The 22,684-nt window shown below is 39.3% G+C and overlaps 1 protein-coding gene across 1 annotated transcript in view; it reads right to left on the reverse strand.

Moving 5' to 3' along the window:
• astn2 (astrotactin 2) overlaps nt 1-22,684 on the reverse strand; it is a 271,116-nt gene that overhangs the window by 153,488 nt on the left and 94,944 nt on the right. Inside the window, exon 4 of the mRNA XM_080476263.1 lies at nt 13,734-13,886. Within this exon, the coding sequence (XP_080332389.1) occupies nt 13,734-13,886 (153 nt within the window). The remainder of the gene's footprint in view (nt 1-13,733; nt 13,887-22,684) is intronic.

Here is a 22,684-nt window from a genome sequence, read left to right on the forward strand (position 1 = left end):
TCGTTCAACTTTCCAGCACAAGCACCAAACTCACAAAAAAAAAAGAAAAAATACCTTAATCTACTGATAGAAATTACTGAGCATACAGCAGGGACACATTGAACAATACAAATCATATTAATATGCTCACATGTTTTTGCATTTATGTCTGTTTATTTTGAAGGGTTCAATAACTTCTATTGTGCACGTCACAGCATGTTGTTGTTAATAACGTGATTTAGATTGTAGCCATTCATCTTTTAAGATTTAAAATAGTTTGATAGAATTGCACACAACAAGTCATCTGTAGCAACTCCCACTTATTTCTAAATACAAGTCACTCGTCTGGAGGTCAGCCGACCATACATCTTAAATACAAACAAAATATGCTGACCAGTTTATCACCTGATATGTTGTTTATCCACTGTGTCCAATCAAGTGTGGAGGTTAAATGAAGGATTTACTGAGTTTTACTGCTTATATCACAGAGGCTGACATTTAGACTGATAGGATATCAACCAGTGCATTTGGTGAAAGTCACAAACCCAGTGAAGCAGGTTGGAAATGAGCAAACTTCCACCGGCAGGGAAGCGAGAGAGCATGGACATTTTATGTTTTGCTGATGACACAGCGCTTTTAAATTAGCAATAAATTGCCAGGCCTATGTAAACTGCAATTGATCAGGCTCAAAATCTATTTTATTTTGCTTGTCCTATCATATACTCCAACATTGTGGGACTGAATCAATGTGGTAATCACTGGAAGGATTTATTCAGGAAATTAACAGAATAGTGGACTGTGCTCTGGCAAAACGTGAGGATTTATTCGCAAAGAGAAAATCAGTTTATGGTAGTGCCACATTAAAACTGAATAAATGAACCGAGCACACCAGTTTGCAGAGCTCCATCTGCAATATAATACAAAATAATGTGATTGTCTAAGATTCAGAGTATTTATTTATATTTTACATCAAGCTACACTTGACGGCTCATACGTGGGTTTTGTTGACGCCATATAGTCAACATTAGAAAAAGCCCTATAATGCACTTTGCTGTTGAAATTGTAAAATAAACTGGTCACATCTGATTGGCTGGTGTCCATACAGACAATGGCAAAAGATGGCACATGACGTTTCTGGTGTAATAATTGCTGTGTGCTTGTATCTATATAGTTTACCCCATGCATATCTGCATTTTTGCAAACCTTGCCCAACTGACTTCTGCTTCACTAAAACGTCAGCTTAGTATGTTTACTACAAATGTACACTGTCTATATTTTTTATTTTTTTTATTTTAACCCTGTAGGTTGATACACACCGTCTCCCCAGGACGTATGTCTGAGACAGCATGTTTGTGAGTAAATTAAGCTGACAGCGACACCAGACTCCACATGTCTCAGCGACTGGTAATCACATTACGGCACAGCTGCATTGAGCAGTTGGACTTTCTGACACCAGCATGCTAAGTGTTTCCAAATCAAACTCAATAGAAAGTGGCATCTACATTCATACAAAACTGCAAGCATGCAAATGTACCATTTATAATGCGCGAGACAGCCGCTGAGAGGCTGCAAGAGCAAATGTGAAAAGTCATATTTATTAAGCTGTATTTGCACAAAAAAAAAATAAATAAATAAAAAGAATATTAATAATACATGTAACGAGATTTTAACACACACAAAGTTTGAAGCCAAAGCGACTGAGATACTAACTTGGCTCTCAGTCATTGTGAAGAATTGCAGACATTCCTTTGCAAGTCTGATGTGAGACAGAGTGATTTGAGAGACGCTGCTTTGTTCCTCTGAAACTGGAAAGCAACCGCAAACACGAGCACAGACTGCAGGGGTCAGGATCAGGAAGGAAGGCCTGAGGCGCTCCATCCTCCCATGCTGCACCCAGCAAAGGGATTCAACACTGCAAATCAGAAAATCAGAGCGATCGGAGGGAATCCAGGAGGTAGAACCTGTGATTTATTTTCTGTTTTGAGTTGGTCCCGTGTCTGTTTATTTTTTAAACAGGAGCCGCATATCAGAGCAGGATACACACACGGGTGTGCAACGGCGGTATGGAGCTTCCTGTCTCGTCTGTCTTTCAGCTCATCCCTTGCTTCTGTCTCAGCTCGCCGCCGCTCTGTTTGCTTACTCAAAATAATACCAATCAATACTGTTTTTACTCCGCGGCTGGACATTGTATTTTTAAGAGCGCCGCACGCGCACGCACACAATCTCATTACGCGTGAACAGCCAAGGAATGCAGAGAAGTTATTAGAGAGGGCATCACAGGATAAGTGCTCCTGACACATTTTACAGCCTAAATTTATGAGTTGCTACCTGTTAAAATGGAGAGAAGGGACTTGAAAAGGTGGGAGGCTTAACAAGGCAGCACTTGGCTGTTGTACTCAAGTGGATTCAGTGTTTGTACTCTCATCTCTATATTTGTTTTATTGTACCTCGCCCGCATCAAGTGCATACCTGCCAATTTGGAGCTAATAAGCAAATGGTGAAGTGGAAGGGGGCCACTCAGGGTCTTTCGACATGTGATTGCTGTGAAGGATGATTTTCAATGCAGGCGCTTGGCACCGTGTTGTTTGTTGTTTCCCCACCTGTTATCAACTGTCTTATGAAAAACAATGAAGGGTTGTATATTTTGGAAGCTGCAACTCACAAAAACACGTTTTCAATTTTTTTTTTTTTTGTGGCTTACTTTCAGCAGTATTCGCCTTTTTTTTATAAATCCAACCTAAATTTCTACATATAAAAAAAAAAAAATCTCTAACCGTTGAGCTGAGAAGTAAACTCATACGGAGTATAAAAATAATATCATAGTTTGAGTTACAAAAAGTTACAAAGTAACAAAAGATCATCATTATATTTGAATAGATTTCAACAACCAGCAACGACTCAGGAAGGAAAAAGGAAAGTTGAAGCGGTTGATGATGTTTGCAGCAGGAGTCTCAGGTACATCTGAAAAAAAAACCAACCGAGTTAATAACTTAGTTTAACTTAGAGCTTCAATCACATCGCGACCCCACAACTCTCACGCTGCACATACTGTACTTTGTCTCACACTAAGAAGTTATTGTCGGTTGATGTTTGTCAAGCAATTAGATCATTTCAGTAACGTTAAGTTTCATGGGGAATAAAAAGCATAACTTCATCTGTGCTAATTAGATGCTTTGAAGCCTAAAAATCTGGTAAGTATCGATAAACCATCTGCAAATGTCATTGCCATTTTGGATTTTAATCTAAATGTGATGAGTAATGATGAGTTGACGTCACCGACGAGCACAATAAGAAAGCAAACTATATCCTTAAAAATCATTTGTTTGTTCATACGTTTCACCATTGTTGAGAATGCACAGTAAGCAATACCAGTATCAGGTCTGATACTGCACAGAGTAGTCGTACTCGGAACAGATCCCTGGTACAACCTGATAAGTATTCTGTGACATCATTTGTCAGAAGCATCGTCCACAGGTACTCAAGGGAGCACGAGAGATGACAGCAGTTTGGAGATTCTTTAATAATATTGAGAATGACAAATGTGAGGCAGACCGCAAATTATGCGCACCAGAAACTCAATCACCAGTGACATTTGGACCGGCAGACTTAGCCGGATGTCACTGATTAGTTTATCTGCTCTGTGAAACCAGGCAGATTTTACTCCCCGATATGTTCTTTTGAAGGAGGGGGGAGCCAAATATTTCAAAACAGCTTATACATTTAATATTTTATATGCCGCCCCTTAGATGTTCTTGAAAAATCAACAGCTGCATAAACCCGGTTCCTTTTTCCTCCCGCTATAAATTAATATTGACTTTAATTAAGTGATTTAAATGTGTTCCCACCTTGGTACGTCTAAACAATTCAGAGATTTGCTTGTTTGATAAATTGGGCATTTGGATGACTGTCTTTCCCTCAGTATTGGTCTGGTGATGCACTGACACACTTCAGGTGTATAAATCCTATAGAGGAAGATATATGGTATGCCTATCTTTTAAAAGGTAGCACTGCTGCATCTACAACCAGTCAAAGAAAGGTTGCTGAAGAGTGTTTACAGCACCCGTTTGAAGAAAGTTTGAACTCTTAAAAATGCTCTTAGAAATGTTCTGATGAATCATTACTGAGAAACGGTGCCTTCATCTCCAGGCTCCTCAGTTCCATTGCTTCATATTTTAAGACGAGTCGGGGAAAGATAGTGAGACTAGCTTTAGGACAGTCTGGTAATGTCTACCCCACAGGTAGTTAAAGGGTCAGTTTAATGTAGCTCCAGTAATAAGCGATTCATGCTGTGGCCTGATGAAATATAATATTAACACCAATCTTAATATATATAAAAAAAAACGAAAAAAAACTACTGCAAATTAGATTCCCCTTCCAAATTGGCAGAGCTGGTCGAAAATTTATTATTTGGCTTGAAAATTACAACATTAGCATGTGCTGGTTTTTAATAGCGTTCCCTCGGCCCAACGGTCATGTGCAGCACCCCAAGTTGAAGGTAGTTCATTTCATAAGCCTTGAACTGAGTTGTCAGTCAGCTTAATGTTGTTTTGACAGTAGTTTAAGCCATGCGTTATTATAATAACGAAACATGAGCAATTGTGCATTTCTAACTTCAACAATCACATCGTTTTACTTTCATTCGGTTAATATCAAAATGGAAATTAAAAAAAATAAATAAAAAAATTAAATAAAGAAAATTACTCACATCCCCGAAACACAGGCATCCGGAATAATAATGTTCCCGCTGTAGGCAACATCAAAGCCTTTCCCAAGTCTCAGGGTATCAAAGAGTGCGGTAAGGACTAAGACACGGTACCAATAGATTATAGTCAAAGGTGGGCTGTAAAGAATAATTCAGAATTTGCTCGCACTAAATTTAACAGCTTGAACCACTGCTGTTCCCGCTTGGATTAAAAAAAAAAAAAAAGGGGGGGGGAACTTGAACACAAGTCTGAGCAGCATTTGATGTTAACTCGAATCCCTATGTAGATAAAAAAAGAAAAAAAAGAAAGTGTGACACACGCTGTGGGGGGGGGGGGGGGCAGCCTCTGAGGAAATATGTAAAATGCACGTGCGAAGAATGATGAAAGGAGAGTCATGCTCATGTACATAAACGCACAGTTACAGATGAGGACTTCAACTTGCAGTACGGCTCGGTTTGGCTACTTTTACAATGACATTGAACCGGCGGATCGTTTCAGCAGCTGCTCCGCGAGTTTCCTCCCAGCTTGAAAGGCAAGGCAGCCTGTGACATCGCCTTTTTTTTTTCTTTTTTTTTCTTAATCCTCTGCAAACTTCCCTGGATGAACTAATAGAAATTGTCATCATTATTTGACAAAATACCTGCACTCTTCAATCAAATGCTTGGGATGACAGCTTAGGTAAAAAAAAAACCACAATAAATAAAAGCCTTCACACACCAGGCATTTGTTTAGAGAGAAAGCATTGCCCTCATGTGAATGAGTCCAAATGAGCATTTCCTCCTCCCGGATTCCCTTGGTCTCTATTTTCTTCTCACTCGCTCTAATTACACGCAGAAGAAACAGTTTTGTTGTGTGTGTGCGAGGACAAAGTCACGTACTGCTGAAATGCATAATTAAAAACAAATTTTCACTGAGCTGTCAATAATTAGGGAGCATTCGTATACATTCAGAAATACATTTTCTGCTCCGTGAGCTGGTCGGGCAGTAATGCACTCTGACAGACAGGAACGGCAGCTGGTGCTGGTGGCGCCACGCGATGCAGCCGGTTGCCCTGGATATTACTGCATGGCGCACAGCTTCGGTGAGCTCGCATATGATGAAAGAAGGTGATGAGTTTCGTCACAAATTGTCTGAAAAAAGGTGGATTGGACATGGGATGGCTGTGTGGCGCATTTCCGTAACGCGAGGAAGTGTCACGTCAACAGCAGGTGAGAAGCAAGACTCATCGACTCTGTGGAATCGGCCTTGCTCAGCAAAGATCAAGTGTAGAAGCTCCCTGGATTGATAGTGCATGATAATGAGTTATGGAGAGGCACAGAGACCGAGTTGAGGACAACAGACAGGCAGAAAAATATATGACTCTTTGCACTTTCTTCAACTAGGGAAGGTTTGTTTTTTTTAACACCAAACAGACCATAGATTTATTCTAAAGCAGCAAGGTCAAAGTCAATTTTGCTCAGGGGCGACGTACAGCCGACTGATCTGTCCAAAGTTTTACTTTTGTGTTAGTGGAAAATAGCTTGAATGCATTCATGAAATGTTTACTTTTTTTGTGCTTTCACAAATCCTAATGTATTTTTGAAAGGCAGAATAAACAAATCCACGAGGCGATCGTCTGCTGTTTTCTAAGGAAGGTGCGTTGAAATATCTCGCCCCATGATTCTGGCCTTGTAATATTGATAGTTGTACTCTCAGGTCCAGATATGTCGGTCCTGCTTTCAGTACATTGCAAAACTTCTAACTCATTTACTGTCAAATATAGTAAGTAGCAACCACTTGCAAACTAATTATGAAATATTAGACAACATATATAAAGACATTGGTATGCAAAATGTAATCGTTTTTTTGAAAAAGAAAATATGTCAATTTATGAAATAAAAGACCGTGTGAAATGCATTTGATGAGAGTTATGATAAGTCATTTAAAGCCCCAAACAAAGATACAATTACAATTTGTGAACTGATGAGAACACTCATTGAGAAAATCTGATCAGATGAGTGTGTGTGATCTCCCTGTCTAATTTGTGCCTCACTCGGTCTTTTGGTATATAAAGCATACAGTGAGCTGGCAGTAGATCAGCTGTATGGCCGGCTGTAGAGAAGCCCTGGGGCTGCAGACCCACAGCTGTAATCACTGTGTTTTGTCTGCAGTGAAGATTGAAGACTGCTGAAAGTGGAGCCGAGTGCAGAATGAACTCAAGAAGCATGAAACACAAACTCTCTCTCTCTCTCCCTCCTCACCCCCCCACCCCCTCTCTGTCTCTGTCTCACACACACCGAGACCTCTGCACGCACAAGACAGCGCAGAACTACTTTCATGTGCTACTTCAAAGCATCAATTAAACACAAGAAAACCTAGATAATAACCATAAGGTTATCCTCATCGTAATGAGCCAATGTATTCGTTGTGACACATCAAAACACTACCACCGCTCCGAGCCGACACGTGGAAATGCATTAACGCCGCAGCGGGGGAATAGAATGCACAGCCGCGCATGCAAATAGGGGAAGTACGTTTTTGAGGACAAATCTTAATATTTAACAAAACCACAATGCATTGTGAATTCAAATTGTTACCAGAAGAGCCTCACGGGCAGAACAAAAAAAAAAAAAAAAAAGAGAGTTGCATAGGGCAAAGTCAGTTTTGAGAAGACAGGGGTTATACGGATGAACTTTGTATCAACTTCCTCACAAAGTAGTACAACATGCAGATTGTGGCTGGAGCAGTTCTCATTCGGCAGATTTTTGTTGTTTTTTTATGTGCGAAGGTACTTCCATATGACACAGAGGTAGTGATTTCAAGTGTGCGTGAAAACTGCGTGCTAGACTTTTGGTTCGATAGAGTCGCACACATGCAGAGAGCCTCCAAATCCCCTCCTCAGACCCTCCTCGGAGGGAGAAGGGGAGGCCAGTTGACGGCAGCTCACAGCACTTCAATTCCACATCATTAGATCCGGTGTTCATAAGGCGTATCCGCGGGGGCTGTAGTCGCACAAAAGAAAGCTTATGTGAATATTGTTGCAATGGTGTACTTCACATTGTACGGAATGTAGAAACCAACCGGTTCCCTTATTTCACAAGCGGTACGAAGGCTGATGACACGTTTTGACACACTTTGACAGCAGAATGCAAGAATGTCTCTGTGGCGGGAGACGGATCATTTGGTAGTTTAGTGATTTCTCACCTTCTTACTTTACACTTTCACAAACTAAAAAAGTTGTAAGAGCAGACGGGGGGGGGGGGGGGGGGGGGGGCATTGTACAGTCCTTTGACTGTCTTAAGAGGGTTCGATGAGAATCTGGATTATTTTACATGAAGTATTCTATACGACTGGTTAAGTGACAGCTTGTGAGTGTACAATTAACCATCGCCTTACGGTAAAAGAAGACAGTTTGAATCACCTAAACCCCTGGAGGGGGCGGTGGGGTGGACCAAAGCCCTCACCAGCATTTTATTTTATTTTTTTAAACATGCTTTATTATTTATGGCTTTGTAAGTAACAATGAGACACTGGAAAGAAGACGAGCCCTCTCAGCAAGGCGGATCCAAAACGCCAGAAGTGCTTGAGTCCTCCATCTGATCAAAGCACAATGGTGATGAATGAACAAAAACAGCTGGCAGCTGCAGTTTCTTTTTTTTTTTTTTTGCAGTACAGTACTCCAATTAGATGTGTTAACCACTGCGAGCCCCAACCCCAAAGTCTGTGACCCTTTTAAAAAGTACAATCCCCAGAAATGCCCAAAGCTCACGTGATGGTGCTTGGGGAGAGTTTCTATAGTCGAACTGCAAATCAAGAAATGCAAGAACTTGGCAAATGCCGAGCAGGATGAGTAGCTCATCAAAAAACCATTTCCAATAAGTCATATTGAGTAAATGGATTACAACTTATCTCCTGGGCCTCCGTAATAGTCCCCGTTTTTCATGATATCAAGAAAGTTAATCGTCCATCCCTCAAGTTCACTGTCTAAACCAGGCTATTAGGATATGCGTGTAACAATACTAACGATCAATAATAATTTGTCCAGGATCAATGAGGATTTGGATGTCACACAAACATTAGCCAATAAACCAACTCAATTGAAAAAAAAAAAAGAGAAAACTTGTACTTTGCGTCTAGAAATGCTTCCAAGTCGCATCCGATAAATAATCAGAAAAGTGACTTTTACATTGTGTTCATGCAAGACACATATATACTGTTTTTTTTGCAACTGCATTAATGAAAGTTGAGTAAACTACTAATAGGTTGTAGGGAAAATACAAACAAGCAAACTTGCATCTGCATTTTTTTCGCCATCTGGGATTTAGGACAGAAATATTGCAAAGCTCTCTGTTGCTGCAGAGCGGACAAAGAAAGAAGTCAAACCTGTGAGGTAGCCTCAAACAATATCTGTTACAACATCATCTCAAGGGTAAGTGAAATGCTGCTTACAGAGGTCAGGTTAGAAGGAGAAAACACCATACAACACGATTTTAAGAGATGAATACATTTACGTCTGTCCATTTGAGGAATCAATTTTCAATTTATCTCTAATCCTTTTTTCCATTTGCCTTGACTTTGGCTTTGACTTTAAGTTTTTTTTTTTTTTTTTTTTAAATTACACAGCCACTGTTTTATCCATCAGCAGGATAGACATAGTCGATAATTATTTGACAAACGCTTTCAAAGAGAACAAATTTATTAGCATTTTTATAATGTGGAATTACTGCATGCTGATAACAGTTTCAAATCAGAGCCCTGATCTTAATCTAACAAATCATCCAGTTGAGAAGCGACTGCCGAGTCCAAAGTGAAGAGAGGGACTGAGAAAATCCATGCATGAGCCAATACTTTGTGAGAGTCCAGGTATAAGATGGTGCAACAAGAAACTAGGGCAATGTATTCTGGCGGGGGAGAGAAAGGAATATTGCCACAAAGCAAAATTTAAATATGCAGGCTCGTGGACACCAGGAGAAGAGTGTGTGCACAGCTGCAGGGTTTAGCTGAGCAGACACAACCGCTACTAGTTTCCAGGTGGAGAGACGCCCCGCGTACTGTTGTTTTTGTCAATCGCGTACCTGGAAATCAAGTTGACCGAGTTGGTTTTTGAAATGCATTGAGCTTCATCTGCAACCCGCGTCATGTTAGTGTGACTCCTCTTTGTGAGTCACCGTCGCTCCCATTGTCCACGTTCCAAGGAAAACCCACACGGGCTCAAGGATTGGCCATTAAGAAGCATACTTTTCTTTTTTCTTTCTCCTCCGTCCCTCAGGCTTCGACGGTAAGAAGAAAAGAAAAAAAAAAAGATGTGCATTTTCTCGAAGCGTCTGTGTGTTGCTAGGTGTTCACGCCCCACACACATTCTTTACAGTACCTGCAGTTTTTCCTCCCACTCACAAACTGAGGACGATAGCTGTCCTCTTGTGCAGAGTTACCAGCTCCCTGAGTACCCGACGCTGGTGTGTTGACTCCTTGATCCCCATGTGACGCTTCATAAACTGCATGCAGAAAACTGGAGTATGCCGATGATAAGTATCATCCTCACTTGTTACTCCTGAAAGTGTGACACCGTGTGCCCCCCCCCCCCCCCCCCCCCCGGTGTCTGAGCACAGGCTGTGTGAAGTGTGGCCCATGGGACCAAAGGTAGTGTGAGGATAGCACAATTCTCGGCTGTTTATTTTTATTAAGACCATCAGAAAAACAAAGAGGGAAAAAAAAAAAAAAAAAACTGATTACATTTTTAATTTGTGGTCCCATTTTTCTTCGAGCAGCACTGGAAAGACAAGACAGTCAGAGTACGTTCTTCATATTGTGTTAGATTCTATGATTTATTTTGAATGACATTGATGATTTGCTTCGTTTTGTGTTTATGTGTCATTCCGAACTGAGCTACGATCAGGTGCATCATTACATTCCAATCATAAAACAAATCATGCCTTGTATCATGCAAAATACAGTGAAATATATATAAAAATATCCTATAGTTGTTTCGTTATGCATGTTTTTGACAAAGTCACTATCTTATACTTAGTAAAAAGTATAAAAATAACTGTCTGTAATTTGCTGGCACCGGGACCCGAGTTCCCAATTTCGCTTCACCTCATGTTTGCATGTGTTGAAATGACAATAAAGCTCCCTGAAGCCTTGAAATGTGACATTTAAGTTGAAAACTGTTGACTAAAATATGAGTCAGACCCCACTATGTCACCGACATGCTGCTTTTCACATCAGGTGATAAATGTTGAGTTTCAAAATGTTGCTCTCAGGACATTAATCATGATTAAATCACCCACATGCAGTGTCTTAGATTTTAAACCACTGGCTGTCAGGTGACTCTAATACGATATGCATACGATACATGTGTTAGAAGTTAATAACAATAATAATTAAGTGATGCACACTTGCATTGCACAATAAAATGCTCTAGTGATTCAAGCGCCACAACTAAAAAGTATTTATTTTTTTTCCAGAACTGCTTGCTCCACATTTGCTACAGTTCTCGAGGAATTTGCAAAGCATTCATTTTCTTTATGGACTAATAACCTTTTGGATCTGTCCAATTAACTCTTTTCTTTAACCGCAATCCAACAAACAGTTTAATCCTCATATTGAGTGTTTAGAGTACTGTTCACCATGTTCGTGTGCAGGACACCTTTTCACCTCCAATTAAAGACCCTCCAAATAAACTGTTTGACAATTGGCCTCAGAGCGGATATCTTCCCGAGATGTCCTTCAGACGTGAGGCGTGCATGGATTTACCAGCAGAGGCATCCATCGCACGGAGGGCGATGCAAATTACATTTTAATATTGCACACTCGAACGGTCAACTGCAGAAAAGTTTCCATTGTCAATAAAGAATATAAACTCTCTTAACCTTACACGATTTATAATTACCGACTATATGAATCTGCAAAAGATATAAAACGTATCTTATTTTACAACCATAACACGCAGAGGAGATTAAAACATGGTAAGTGATTTATAAAGTCTCGTTTTAATACTAATATGTCACTGGCCATGATGGTGTGACAAGTGATGTTAAACAGTGCATCTGATTTAAACCAATTGAAAATGTTTCTGGTAATGAACTGTAGTTATTACTCAGGTCACGACTCAAAACTGCACAAAACACATTTTTTATTTTTTTTTTCAAAAGAGTAAAAGTGGATTTAAATTACGATGAAATTGAAAATCAAACTGAAAAAGCTTTTTTTGGGGGGGGGATATGGAATAACTATTATTGAGGCTGTATTCAAATTCAAAATGCATCTTTGAAATACATTTCAAAGACAACTTTAAAAGAAAAATAAATTTTTCAAGTTTCTATCTTGTGGCTATAACTTCTGTAGAACTCTTGAGCCAAGCAAACGGAAATTAAAAAAAAAAAAAAAAAAGACTATCATCTAAAATGATAACCAATGCCAAGCAAATCATTTTACACTGAACTTGAGTTTAATCTCCAAATCTACTTTCAAACCAATAAATATCTCAAGTGCTCATATCTGATATCAACTCCATTTTGTGTATATACAGTACAGACTGTATCATTAAAATGCCCATTTTTGCACTTTTCTTTTTTTTTTTCATACTCATAAGCAGCAAATACGCTTTAAAGAGAGTCAAAGACCACTCATAGTTCACAAAGCCTTTAAGCGAATGCAATTTTGATGCACCAATCCTAAAAAAAAATAATAATGTAATTCCATGCTCAAGGAGAGCTACAGGGACATGCGCTGTGCATACAACACATGAAGATGTGTCATAAATATGTAAATGGCTGCATATTCATTCACAAATCATCAATCCCACTTTGACAGCGTTCCATTTTTCACGCCATGCAATATTGACTCCATATATTTTCGCAGGTATCAAATGGGATGTGGGACGTTAAGCGATAAATCGCTACTCTTTTCAATTTTGTCTTCCAAGCTATCACAGTATCAAACACTCAGTTTGCGGGGCGAGACTGGTTTACAAGAGCGTTCATAAACTTGCGCAGTGATGCAAATTTTTTCAATTAAAAACAATTTTTTTTTGATTTTAACTTGGGATCACACAGTTTTAGCTCTACTTAAAAAAAAAAAAACTGAGATCCAAGTCGAGACATCAGTGACGCAGAAGTGAAATAGAGCTACACTGTGAGAGGGAATTGGTGTAAAAATGCATGCTGGAGACTGTGCTGCGCTTCAAGAAAAAGCAGGATTTTGCCAATATTAGTCTAAAGAGGAATGCTGCAGCAGATATTGAGAGCCAAAACACAATTCAAAGTCAAGTCCTGGTTTTTGGACATTTCATTGTATTTTGCACAGGATCTCTAATACGGTGCCTTTATTTTCTTGTTCAGATTTTGTAAAAGACATATTCAATTAAATGTAGACTTATTTATTAGGTCTTTACATTAGAACAAAGGGAAGCATTTGAAGTTGTCGGTATTTATTGCATAATACGCTTTAAATGTAATCGTCCAGCCTTGGGCTGAATCTGGCCCCTGTCCTAAAACAAATTAGACAATGCTGCTTTAAAGCATCACAACAATGATCCCGGGGGGTGTGATGCTATGGTAAATACCACAGACACGAAAAGTAGTAGATTTAACACTATGCATACAGTGAGAAAACAGGTTAAACAAACCAAGAGATGGTATAATCCGACACGCAAAAAAAGCAAAGTATTAATTTGACATTCAATTTTATGATGTGCTGAAAGAATAATAGGTGAATACATGTTTTTTGTTGTTGTTTTGTTTTTGTTTTTTTTGGGGGGGTGTCTTGGCAATAAGCCATGAAACTCCACTCAAATAATGGTTACTGACTGTAGTGTTATTTGAAGGCGCATGGAAAATGTATGGAGAAATTTACGTGTCACACGAGACCGACTGAAAGTCTCCTCCAAAGGATTTAGTGGTACAATTTATTTATATCTGTCTTGGTATATGTATAGCACTTTTTTATTTTATTTTATTTTTTTCCCCCCTGTCAAACAAACAACAAATTAATAAAATCATGTGTGTTTTTATTTGGCTTCTGCCACTTTCCGCCAGCAAAAAGATCCAGCGAGTGACTTTTTTGTCCTACCTCTGGTGTGGCTGGGAACCCTCCGGCGGCCTGTAGATGAGCTGTGCATGACATGCTGGTAGTGAGACATGTCTGTCGGTGTGTTGGGAACACGGAAGCTGTCCTGGAACCTCTGCATCAAATCCTCGACTGACTCGGTGTTTGGGTCAATGGCTACGAAAAAGAAATGCAGAGTGAAAATGGCAGCGATGTCACGAGGCCTTAACACACAGCACATTTCTCAAAGACTGACACATGCAGATATAATAGAGAAGAATCCACACTGAAATACAAACATATCCCAAAATAGCTTTTTTGTTGTTTTGGGGGGGGGGGTTTTCTTTCTTTTTTTCCAGCCGCGATTTGAGATAAGAATACGATATGCATCATGAGCCACTGAGCTGTCCCATTTAGATCATGTGAAAAAAAACAAAAAAAACTGGAGCGTCTTATGTCTTCTATTTTTTTTTCCCGTCCTTTAAATGATTCCATCAATTCAATATTGCCTCATCTCTATAGGGATCCTGCCAATGCTTCCCCTGATGGTTTAGTCTCACTTTTCCTGATGAATGACTCCAAAACAACTGGCTGTAGGGAGAGAAGGGAGGCGAGAGGAAGGGCTCCGAGTCCCTTTTCCCACACAGAGAATATGGAAGTAGAAAGGAGACGGCATTTATGTGACTGTATACATCAGGGAAAGAAAGAGACACCAGTTATGAGTGGAAAATATTCTCTCTTTGTGATGCCTGACATACAAAAAGGCTGAAAGACATCTATCTGAAAACGCCAGATATTCAAATGTGTGCATGTTGGCCAAAGCTTTGAGGTCTGAACATTTTAACTGGTTTGAAAAAAAAAAAAAAAAACAATGCTCGGGGTAATAATGCTTCTGTATATTGGCGGCGATATACTATCTGCAGTGTGTAGTGGAGGAACAAAGCTGGACAACTGTAGCTTGAAGCAAACTGTGCAAACAGCCCTGTCCCCAAACTTACAGCGGTGTAGCCATCTCCAAACGACGGGGCCATTCATCACCCCAACCACCAATACCCCCACCTATCATCATCATCTTTTGATCTGTCAGTCTGGCTCTGAGGTGTACTCTATCCATGAATAATGGTGATGTGTTGCTCCCAGTGGATGCTCATCACGCATGCCAATGAGCGGCGCAGGAGCAGAGGAAGCGGGGAGATAAAGAGGACGAGGGTGAGCGAGAAGAGGCACAAGTATCTGCAATTTTAGAACGTTGTACATGGAAACAATAACAAAAGGCATTCTGTCGCAGAACAAACACGCGGTCCTTGTGTTGAGGCATATTTGTTTATGTTCACTTGTGGTTAAAAACCAAGCTTCCATCCACTCTGGCTCTCCGTTTCACCACAGAGGATTTCTCTGGGTATTACTGCACTTTTTTGGGCTCTGCAACCTGACGCAATAGATGACATCAAATCTCCCCGCTTCCATTGAGGGAACATATATTAACTTACATTCATCACTCATGGTTAGCATTGCCTGAAGCTTTGCTTCACAAGAAGCAAACAATTTTTTATTTATTTTTTCCCTGTACTTTGGACCTTGAAAGTATCTCAGCCAAAAGGACGCATGCAGAGCTCGTTTCCCCGCCGCCGTCGTATTCCCCAAAAAGCATCTCATGTGTGTCCTGGCTTTGAGCCAACGAGCAGACTGCAGGACCGTGGTTCATTACACACCAAGGGTTAGTCACGTAATGGTTACACCAGTCTGCAACAGATAAAGTTTTAGATATGCAAATGACTACTTCCCGTTTTTCACACATGAAAACAAAACCATCTGGTCTCCCCCGCCACCCTCCCCAGTGCTGTCTTTGCGGTCGTCTCTGTGATTTGACCACGTCTCCAAAAGTTGTTAGCAGCAATAACGGACGGGTATTTTCCAAGTGCGTCGGCCAAAATATGTTTTAGCTTTTCGGACTTTTTGTGTTTGTTGAGTGAGTCATGGATTCCTCATTCTGTGTTGGGAAAAGCAGCCAAACCATAGCACTAAAGGCAACAATGCAACACGCCCACTGTTAGCCTACAATTAGAGGTGAACAAAGCATGGCACACAAGTTGTTTGTTTTTTTGTTTTTTTTGTTCAGATACTTCTCAACGTCTAAGATGCCCAAAAACCAACCAAAACGCTAAAGCGAAGTCAAACAAAACCAACACATTTGACCCACACCATCTATTAAGCAAGTCAGTGTGATTTGAAGTCTTAAATGATATATAGCCAAAAAAGAAAAACACTGGATGGAAATATCGATGGAATTGTCTTGGAATGGTAATTACTGTAACTTCAACTTGCCATTGTGGGTTAGAAAATTCAATACCAACAGAAATAGATAATTGTAGGACAGTTGTAGATGTAGACACCTAGTGTGTCTAGAGTTAGAAATGTTTTAGTATACCTGTGGATTAAATTATCTGTAGGCTACATCGATATCCAATGTGTTGTTTTATATCATATGTTAATATAGAATTGTAATCAGCTTAAGGCCAAAATTGTTTACCTGTAATACAATTGTATACATTTTGTATTGTGCTTATTTAAAGGAAAAAAAAACAAAAAAACTGTAGAATATGCCTCTTAATAATCTACAGGTTAAAAGTATGCCAACTTTCTTTCTGTGTTTCATAATTGCTGCTGTTGCTCTGCTTTTAATAAACATTCCCAATGGCTTAAAATTCATTAAGTATCAACCACCTCACAACTTTCTTTTTTTTTTTTTTTTCCCCCATGCAGTTCAATTTATGATATTGTTGCTACCTGCTGCTCTTAGGTGTTGTATTTAATAACTCTTATATTTACTAGCCTGTAAGCCGAAGATAAAACAAACACAGCCCAAGTGCCTGTCTGATTATGTGCTCTTTTTTTTTTTTTTTTTTTTTCCTCCGTATGTTCAGAGAAAACCTGCCTAAGAGGAGAAAGATGAACGGCTGTGAACGGACCCAACGCGCTAAAGCCGAGTGCATTTGTCAAAACTAGTGGAATATATAAAAGCAACAAAAATGTTTCTGTCTGAAATGACGCCTTTTCATCTTCAACGCTGGCTTTGATGCTAAAGGTGGTAATGCACTGCTGTGGCGATGATGTGGAGCGAAGCATATGTACGATATGCTGACTCTTGAGTGTGAGTGGGATCTGGTTTGCACTGAAGGGAAGCTTTCTTCTCGCTTCCGCCATGCAGGAACCCTTTTGAAAACATGACAAAAGAGTCTAGCATTTTCTGGCACCAGCTTGCAAAGGAATTCCCACCATCGCTGCTTTCTTAAAAAAAAAAAAAAAACGAACCAGACTGGGTTTTTAATACCACTGCAAGCCAACATAAGAGTGGGTAGGATGGCACGCACTGATGCAAAGATGCAACGAACAATGCACGATCTTAGAGACATCACGGGATGGGGATTATGCTGCTCATAACTGCTTTTACTCATAGTCCAAAAGCTTCATTGTGGTTCATGGAGAGCACGCTTAATATGAGATGCTTGCAGCGATGTAGACAAAGAACTATAAGACTAGAATATCTCCTTGAATGCTTCTACAGTATGCATATCTTAAGTGCTGTTGGAGAAGCCACATAAATTAAGCTCTTACTTATAAGATCCTTATGTTTAGGAACTCAAAGGGAAAAAAAGAAAAAACCTCAATGACAAAAGTTATTCTTGTCCACAGGACACAGACTGCTTTAGTTTAGTTTGAGAACACTTTTAGAATTTTTTTTTGCACTGCATGTCTAGCAGTCGAAAAAAAAAAAAAATAATATATATATATATATATATATATATATATATATATATATATCCTTTTCTCCATTCGTGACAATTTAGAGTGTGAATGTCCTTGGGAAAGTTTTTTAAAGGCCATAGTAGACTAGTTTTCTGTATTGGAAACATCAGAAGGTGTATTAAAGTCCCTAAAGTTATAACTTACTCTAAACAGTGAGTGTGAGGTGTGATTTCTGTATGTGTGAAGGAGAATGTCCCTCATGACATATAGTTTACAAGTATGAGGCAAAAATATCATTCGGTTTTCTCAAGACCTATTTTTTGTCATGTCACGAAATGTGTAATCCACTGTACCTTTGTAAATTGACGATTGACTTTGTGGCTTTATGATCATGTATTCCTGTATAACTTCTCCAGGCACATTGGTTTCCTCCCACAGCCCCAAAAAAATAAATTTGAGCTAAATTGGTGACCCGAAATTGCCCATAAGTGTTAAAATGAATGTCTAATTATCTGACCCTGTGTTGGACATGCAGTCTGTCCAAAGTGTACCCTTAGGCGCCGTTTGCACGGCAACATCTCAAGAGAAAATACATAGTTTTTGCGTTTGTTTTGTTGTTGTTTTTCAGAAAAGTATCGTGTTTACACAGCAATGTTTTGAAAATGATCTCTGTTTACACGGAAACAGCAGAAACATTGAAAACAATGTAGTTGGAAAGCCAGGCCATGAGTTAGCGCCGTTGGTTGTTTCTGTAATGAAACCAAGCACATATGTACACAGAGAACAGTATGCAATACACATAAAAATAGTGAGGACATGGACATTCCTATGGACAGACAATGAAGTTGGTTTGCTATTGACTCTCTCTACCAAGTCCCAGGAGACTATGGACTGGGAGTTATGCCACTTTGGACGCCGCCACTGTTGTTATTGTCTTTCTACTTGCACATGTGCAGAAGAATAATTGACTTTGGCCATGGTGTGCAGTAGCACAATTTCAAGTGTGCTTTCCCAAATTACATTGAGGCGGATTTAGAGCATTTTCAAAAAGTTCCACCTTGGTAACAGTTTTAAAAAGTTGTATTTTCAGTGGCTCCAAGCACCCAAACGCAACAAAAATGTTCTATTGTCACTTGAAAACATTGTGTAAATAACATCTTAGTTAGCTGGAGTTGGTTCCATTCCTCCACAACCCTAAACTAGATAAAGTGGTGTATGAGAGGAATAGATATAAGAACATGTTCGGTAATTGGAACAAACCAAAATACTGAATCAAAACCACTGAAATCTTGGCACACTTTCACTGATCCACATGTATTTAAATGGACCAAATAAAGTAGATAGTGGTGAGTAAATGTCATAATTTAAAAATTAGGAATCCACCCTTCAGTGTAAATCCATCAAAGAATTGTCATTTTGATCTGCTTAGTTGAAATAGCAAGCTTTCTCATGCGATACAGTTAAGGGGGTAATTCACTACCTCGTAGTTTTTGCCTAATCTAACGCTGGCATGTAACAATTCACATCAATCCGCCAAAATGATTCAAGTCAATAAATAACAAAAACTAAATGGATTGAATACCCAAGCAAATTATTAGAAATTAAAAATGGAAATGGGTCAAATCAACCAGCTACATAATACATGACCAAAAATGAGCCTTATCTCCTTTTAGCATTTCCACTAAAGCATTAGACTAATTCTGGCACTCCGGGTGAAATAAACAAACAAGAAGGGCTGGACAGCTGCCACATGAGCCTTGATCTGCCGTGACTAAGGAGAGCGTGTGACTGCATGTTTGAGGTTAACTGCTTGCATACGCTGTATATTTCATGGCCTCCCTGAAGTGCTTACAGCCACAGTCTCTTTTAAACGAAGGTAATTCCTGTCTAAAGGTTGTCATGACCCTGGAGCTCAAGTTTTCTTTTGTTTTCCCACCCAACACACACAACTACAGCGTTGTGATGGGAGTTTTGGTGCAGTGCTGTGAGGCAATACATCAGTCATTGATAAGATTGATCAGACACAGAAATGTGTACTCCTTTCTTTGTATGTTTTCCGACTCCGCTGCAGTTACTTCCCATTTCTCACTTCTGTCAGAAGCAGCCACCAAGATATGTTTTTTTTTTTTCTGACGTTTGTTTTTCCCAAGACCCCAAGTCCACTGGCTTCTCATTTTAAGTTCAATGTCAGCTAAAGCTCTGGCGCCTTTATTTTCTCCTTTTCATCTCCCTTATCTGCAGTTACTCCCTTATCAGTGCTGAGTGTGTGTTAACAGTGTCTCATAAGCAGAGGATGTCAACAGCTTGCTGCCTCAGTCAACTTATTCGTGGTGGTCTCACGGTGCCCACAGTGGGAAGATAACCCTCCTCAATTTTCTTTTTTTTTTTTTTGTTGAGCTGCACCGTCATGCTTCTTTATATTTCTTCATGCAGGCTTTTGTGGGAGTCTTAAAGCATGTGTATGTTTCTGTTGACCTCAATGTTCACATGAGCCTCCACTCCCGCCACACTTTCACTTGCTGCGCTGCGTTAATGTGGAATATTTCTTTCAAATACTATTTCTATTAAAGCACTTTACACAAAAGTGGTCTCCAGATCCAGTTATATATATATATATACATTTTAAAAAAGCCCATCAAACAAAACAAGCTCATTTCAAGCTTGAGAACAAACTAATTGCACATATTCGTTAAACATATTTACCTCAAAGAAGACAATTCAATTCAAGGTGTAACGACACACTAGTGGCCATCTGAAGGTTTTGTTTTTTTTTGCTCAAGTGTCCAGTCCAAACATAATGCAATCCATCTATTTCTCCCTCTTTCACTGTTTATTTCCCAGCAGCCCTCATGCGCCCCGTTTCCCTTGGGACCTCATTGCTGAGCAATGCTCTCATACGGGCCCAGAGGTAAAATATGCTGCCATTTGCTTTATGATGGACATGTACTCAGTGTTCTTATCAGGAGGCCACTAAAGGTGACAGGCATGCATCACTCGTCAGGCAAGATACCAAAAGCGTTAGCATTAACAAGCTATTTACTGCCAACTGGCTATTCCTTGGGAATAGATGATCATTGATATGCACATTCATTATACCCGACCAAAACAGCGAAAAGTATTAGAGGCTTTGAATTTTGGGAACTCAATTTCTTGAAATGAAGCAATTTAATGTTTTTAAGGTCCAGACCAAATCCTTTCAAAATTCATTGGAAATGAATCTGCAACAGTCAAACTATAATTTGACATTTTCCTTCTTTAATATTTTCTTCTATTTGCATTCAGACACTGTTATTAAGTGAAAAAAAAATAATAATTATAATTTCAAGTAAATCACTTCAGGGTACAGGTCGTCTACATGAGGAAGCAAGTGAACTGCTGAGAAACGTATTTTTATAATGAGTTTTTGTGAGACTTAATATTGAGGTAACTCAAGCTCATAGGACTGAATCTTTGGAGAGTCAGACCTCTCTAAAAAAAAAAACTGTATTAAAACAATATTTAACTAAATCCAAGAGCCGAAAGACACTCAAAATATAAAAAGTGATTTGTTAAGCAAACTAATATTGTCCAAAACAACTATTTCCCGAAGATGACTCTATGATACTGACAAGTGTGTAGGGTAGGTTACATTTCTGGCAATTATAAGGGGAGGCAAAGCACATATAAGGACCAGATTTACACTGATAATACACTGCTGGGGTTTCTAAAAAGGTTTTCCTGGGTATCGTGCCAGAATCTGATACCATCCCGCTTGAATCTGATGCCCGTGCTTTCACAGAAATTATACGCGGCACCAGGAAGGGCAACAGTTGTTCTGTCAGCAAAATAGAAAAAAAAATAAAAATACCCTGAAGGACTAGCTACTCCAAAAAGCCAAATGAACAAGACGAGGCCAGCTTCCCCTAAATCGCTGATACAGCCTATGGGAATTACTGTCTGTCAGAAACTGAAACCTTTGGCCATGACTCTCTGTCCATAAATAGTGCTTGACCCTGATTTCTTTTAGTCCCAAGAAGATATTTCCTCTCCACTGAAAGTGAGTGAAACACAAGGTAACATTCGCAGACTCTTCATCCATGCCCCTGAGGCAGGTGGAGATACAGCTCGAAATGCACCTTGGAAAATAGATTACAGTGCCAGGAATCCACACACGTATGTCGTACAGTTGCAGCAAACCCTGTGGAATTCATCTCATAGCAAACCACCTGGTTCAAGGAACAAGGTTTTAGCCTCCAGTCCGCGCTAACAACTTGCCTTGAAAGGTGTCCTTCATTGTGACAGCAGGATGAACGTCGTGTCTTCCTTGGTTCGCCGCTCTTACACGTTACACCGTCACTTTTAATTAACCCAGAGAATTAGCTCATCATCTATGTGAAAGACTGGCAGAAAACATTCAAACGTTGCCCCCAGGATATATTTTAATAACCTTAATCATCTCCAATGGGTCAAAAACGCACCTTTCAAAAAGATTTCACGTCTGCATTTTAGATCATCTTTTAACGAAGATCAAAGCACGGTTAATGAATTTTTATTTGGTTTGATCGACAAGCTTCATCTACGAAGTTTGACAGTTTGAACTGCATCTCACATATGTTGTATTTTGATTTATGAATGAGGCCGCTCGCAGTACTAGCAGTACCATGTTTCACTTCCTGGGGAAAATAATGGTTTAAAGAGGTCTATTTTCATATTAATAAGCTTAATAAGCTGTTTATAGATAGTGTGCAAATTGTTCAAATCAAAACGTATATTTAGCCTTTTCCATTCTTCAAACCCAAACACGACTCAGTCCAGAGGGTACCGACAAAGCATGTATTGTCTGTACCCTCTGTTCTACCCTATTCTGAGTTTTGGGGAATTAATACACAAAAAAAAAAAAATGACTGTGTGTAGATTTCCCCACCAACATCCTTATTTATGAGCAAAAACCTGAAATACTAATAGCACGTGTACTTTACAAGTTGTGTTAAACAACATTGCTCATTTTCATCTGCTGACATTAAAAATACCAAATACAATTTGGAAAAATTCACACCAACTTCACGTTTTTTTTATTCACTATTCATTCGTCTTGTCTTTTATTATATCCAAGGCCATACCTAAAAGGGCAATTAAATTGGGTTTTATGCTATTGCACAATGGAATTGAAAAATATATTGTCTTAAAGCCAGAACAAAACATTAAGCAGTAAAATGAATTTAATGTAATATCTCTTCAAAAATAAAAAT

Source organism: Lipophrys pholis (genome assembly GCF_963383615.2).
Source record: "Lipophrys pholis genome assembly, chromosome: 12".
Lineage (NCBI taxonomy): Eukaryota > Metazoa > Chordata > Actinopteri > Blenniiformes > Blenniidae > Lipophrys > Lipophrys pholis.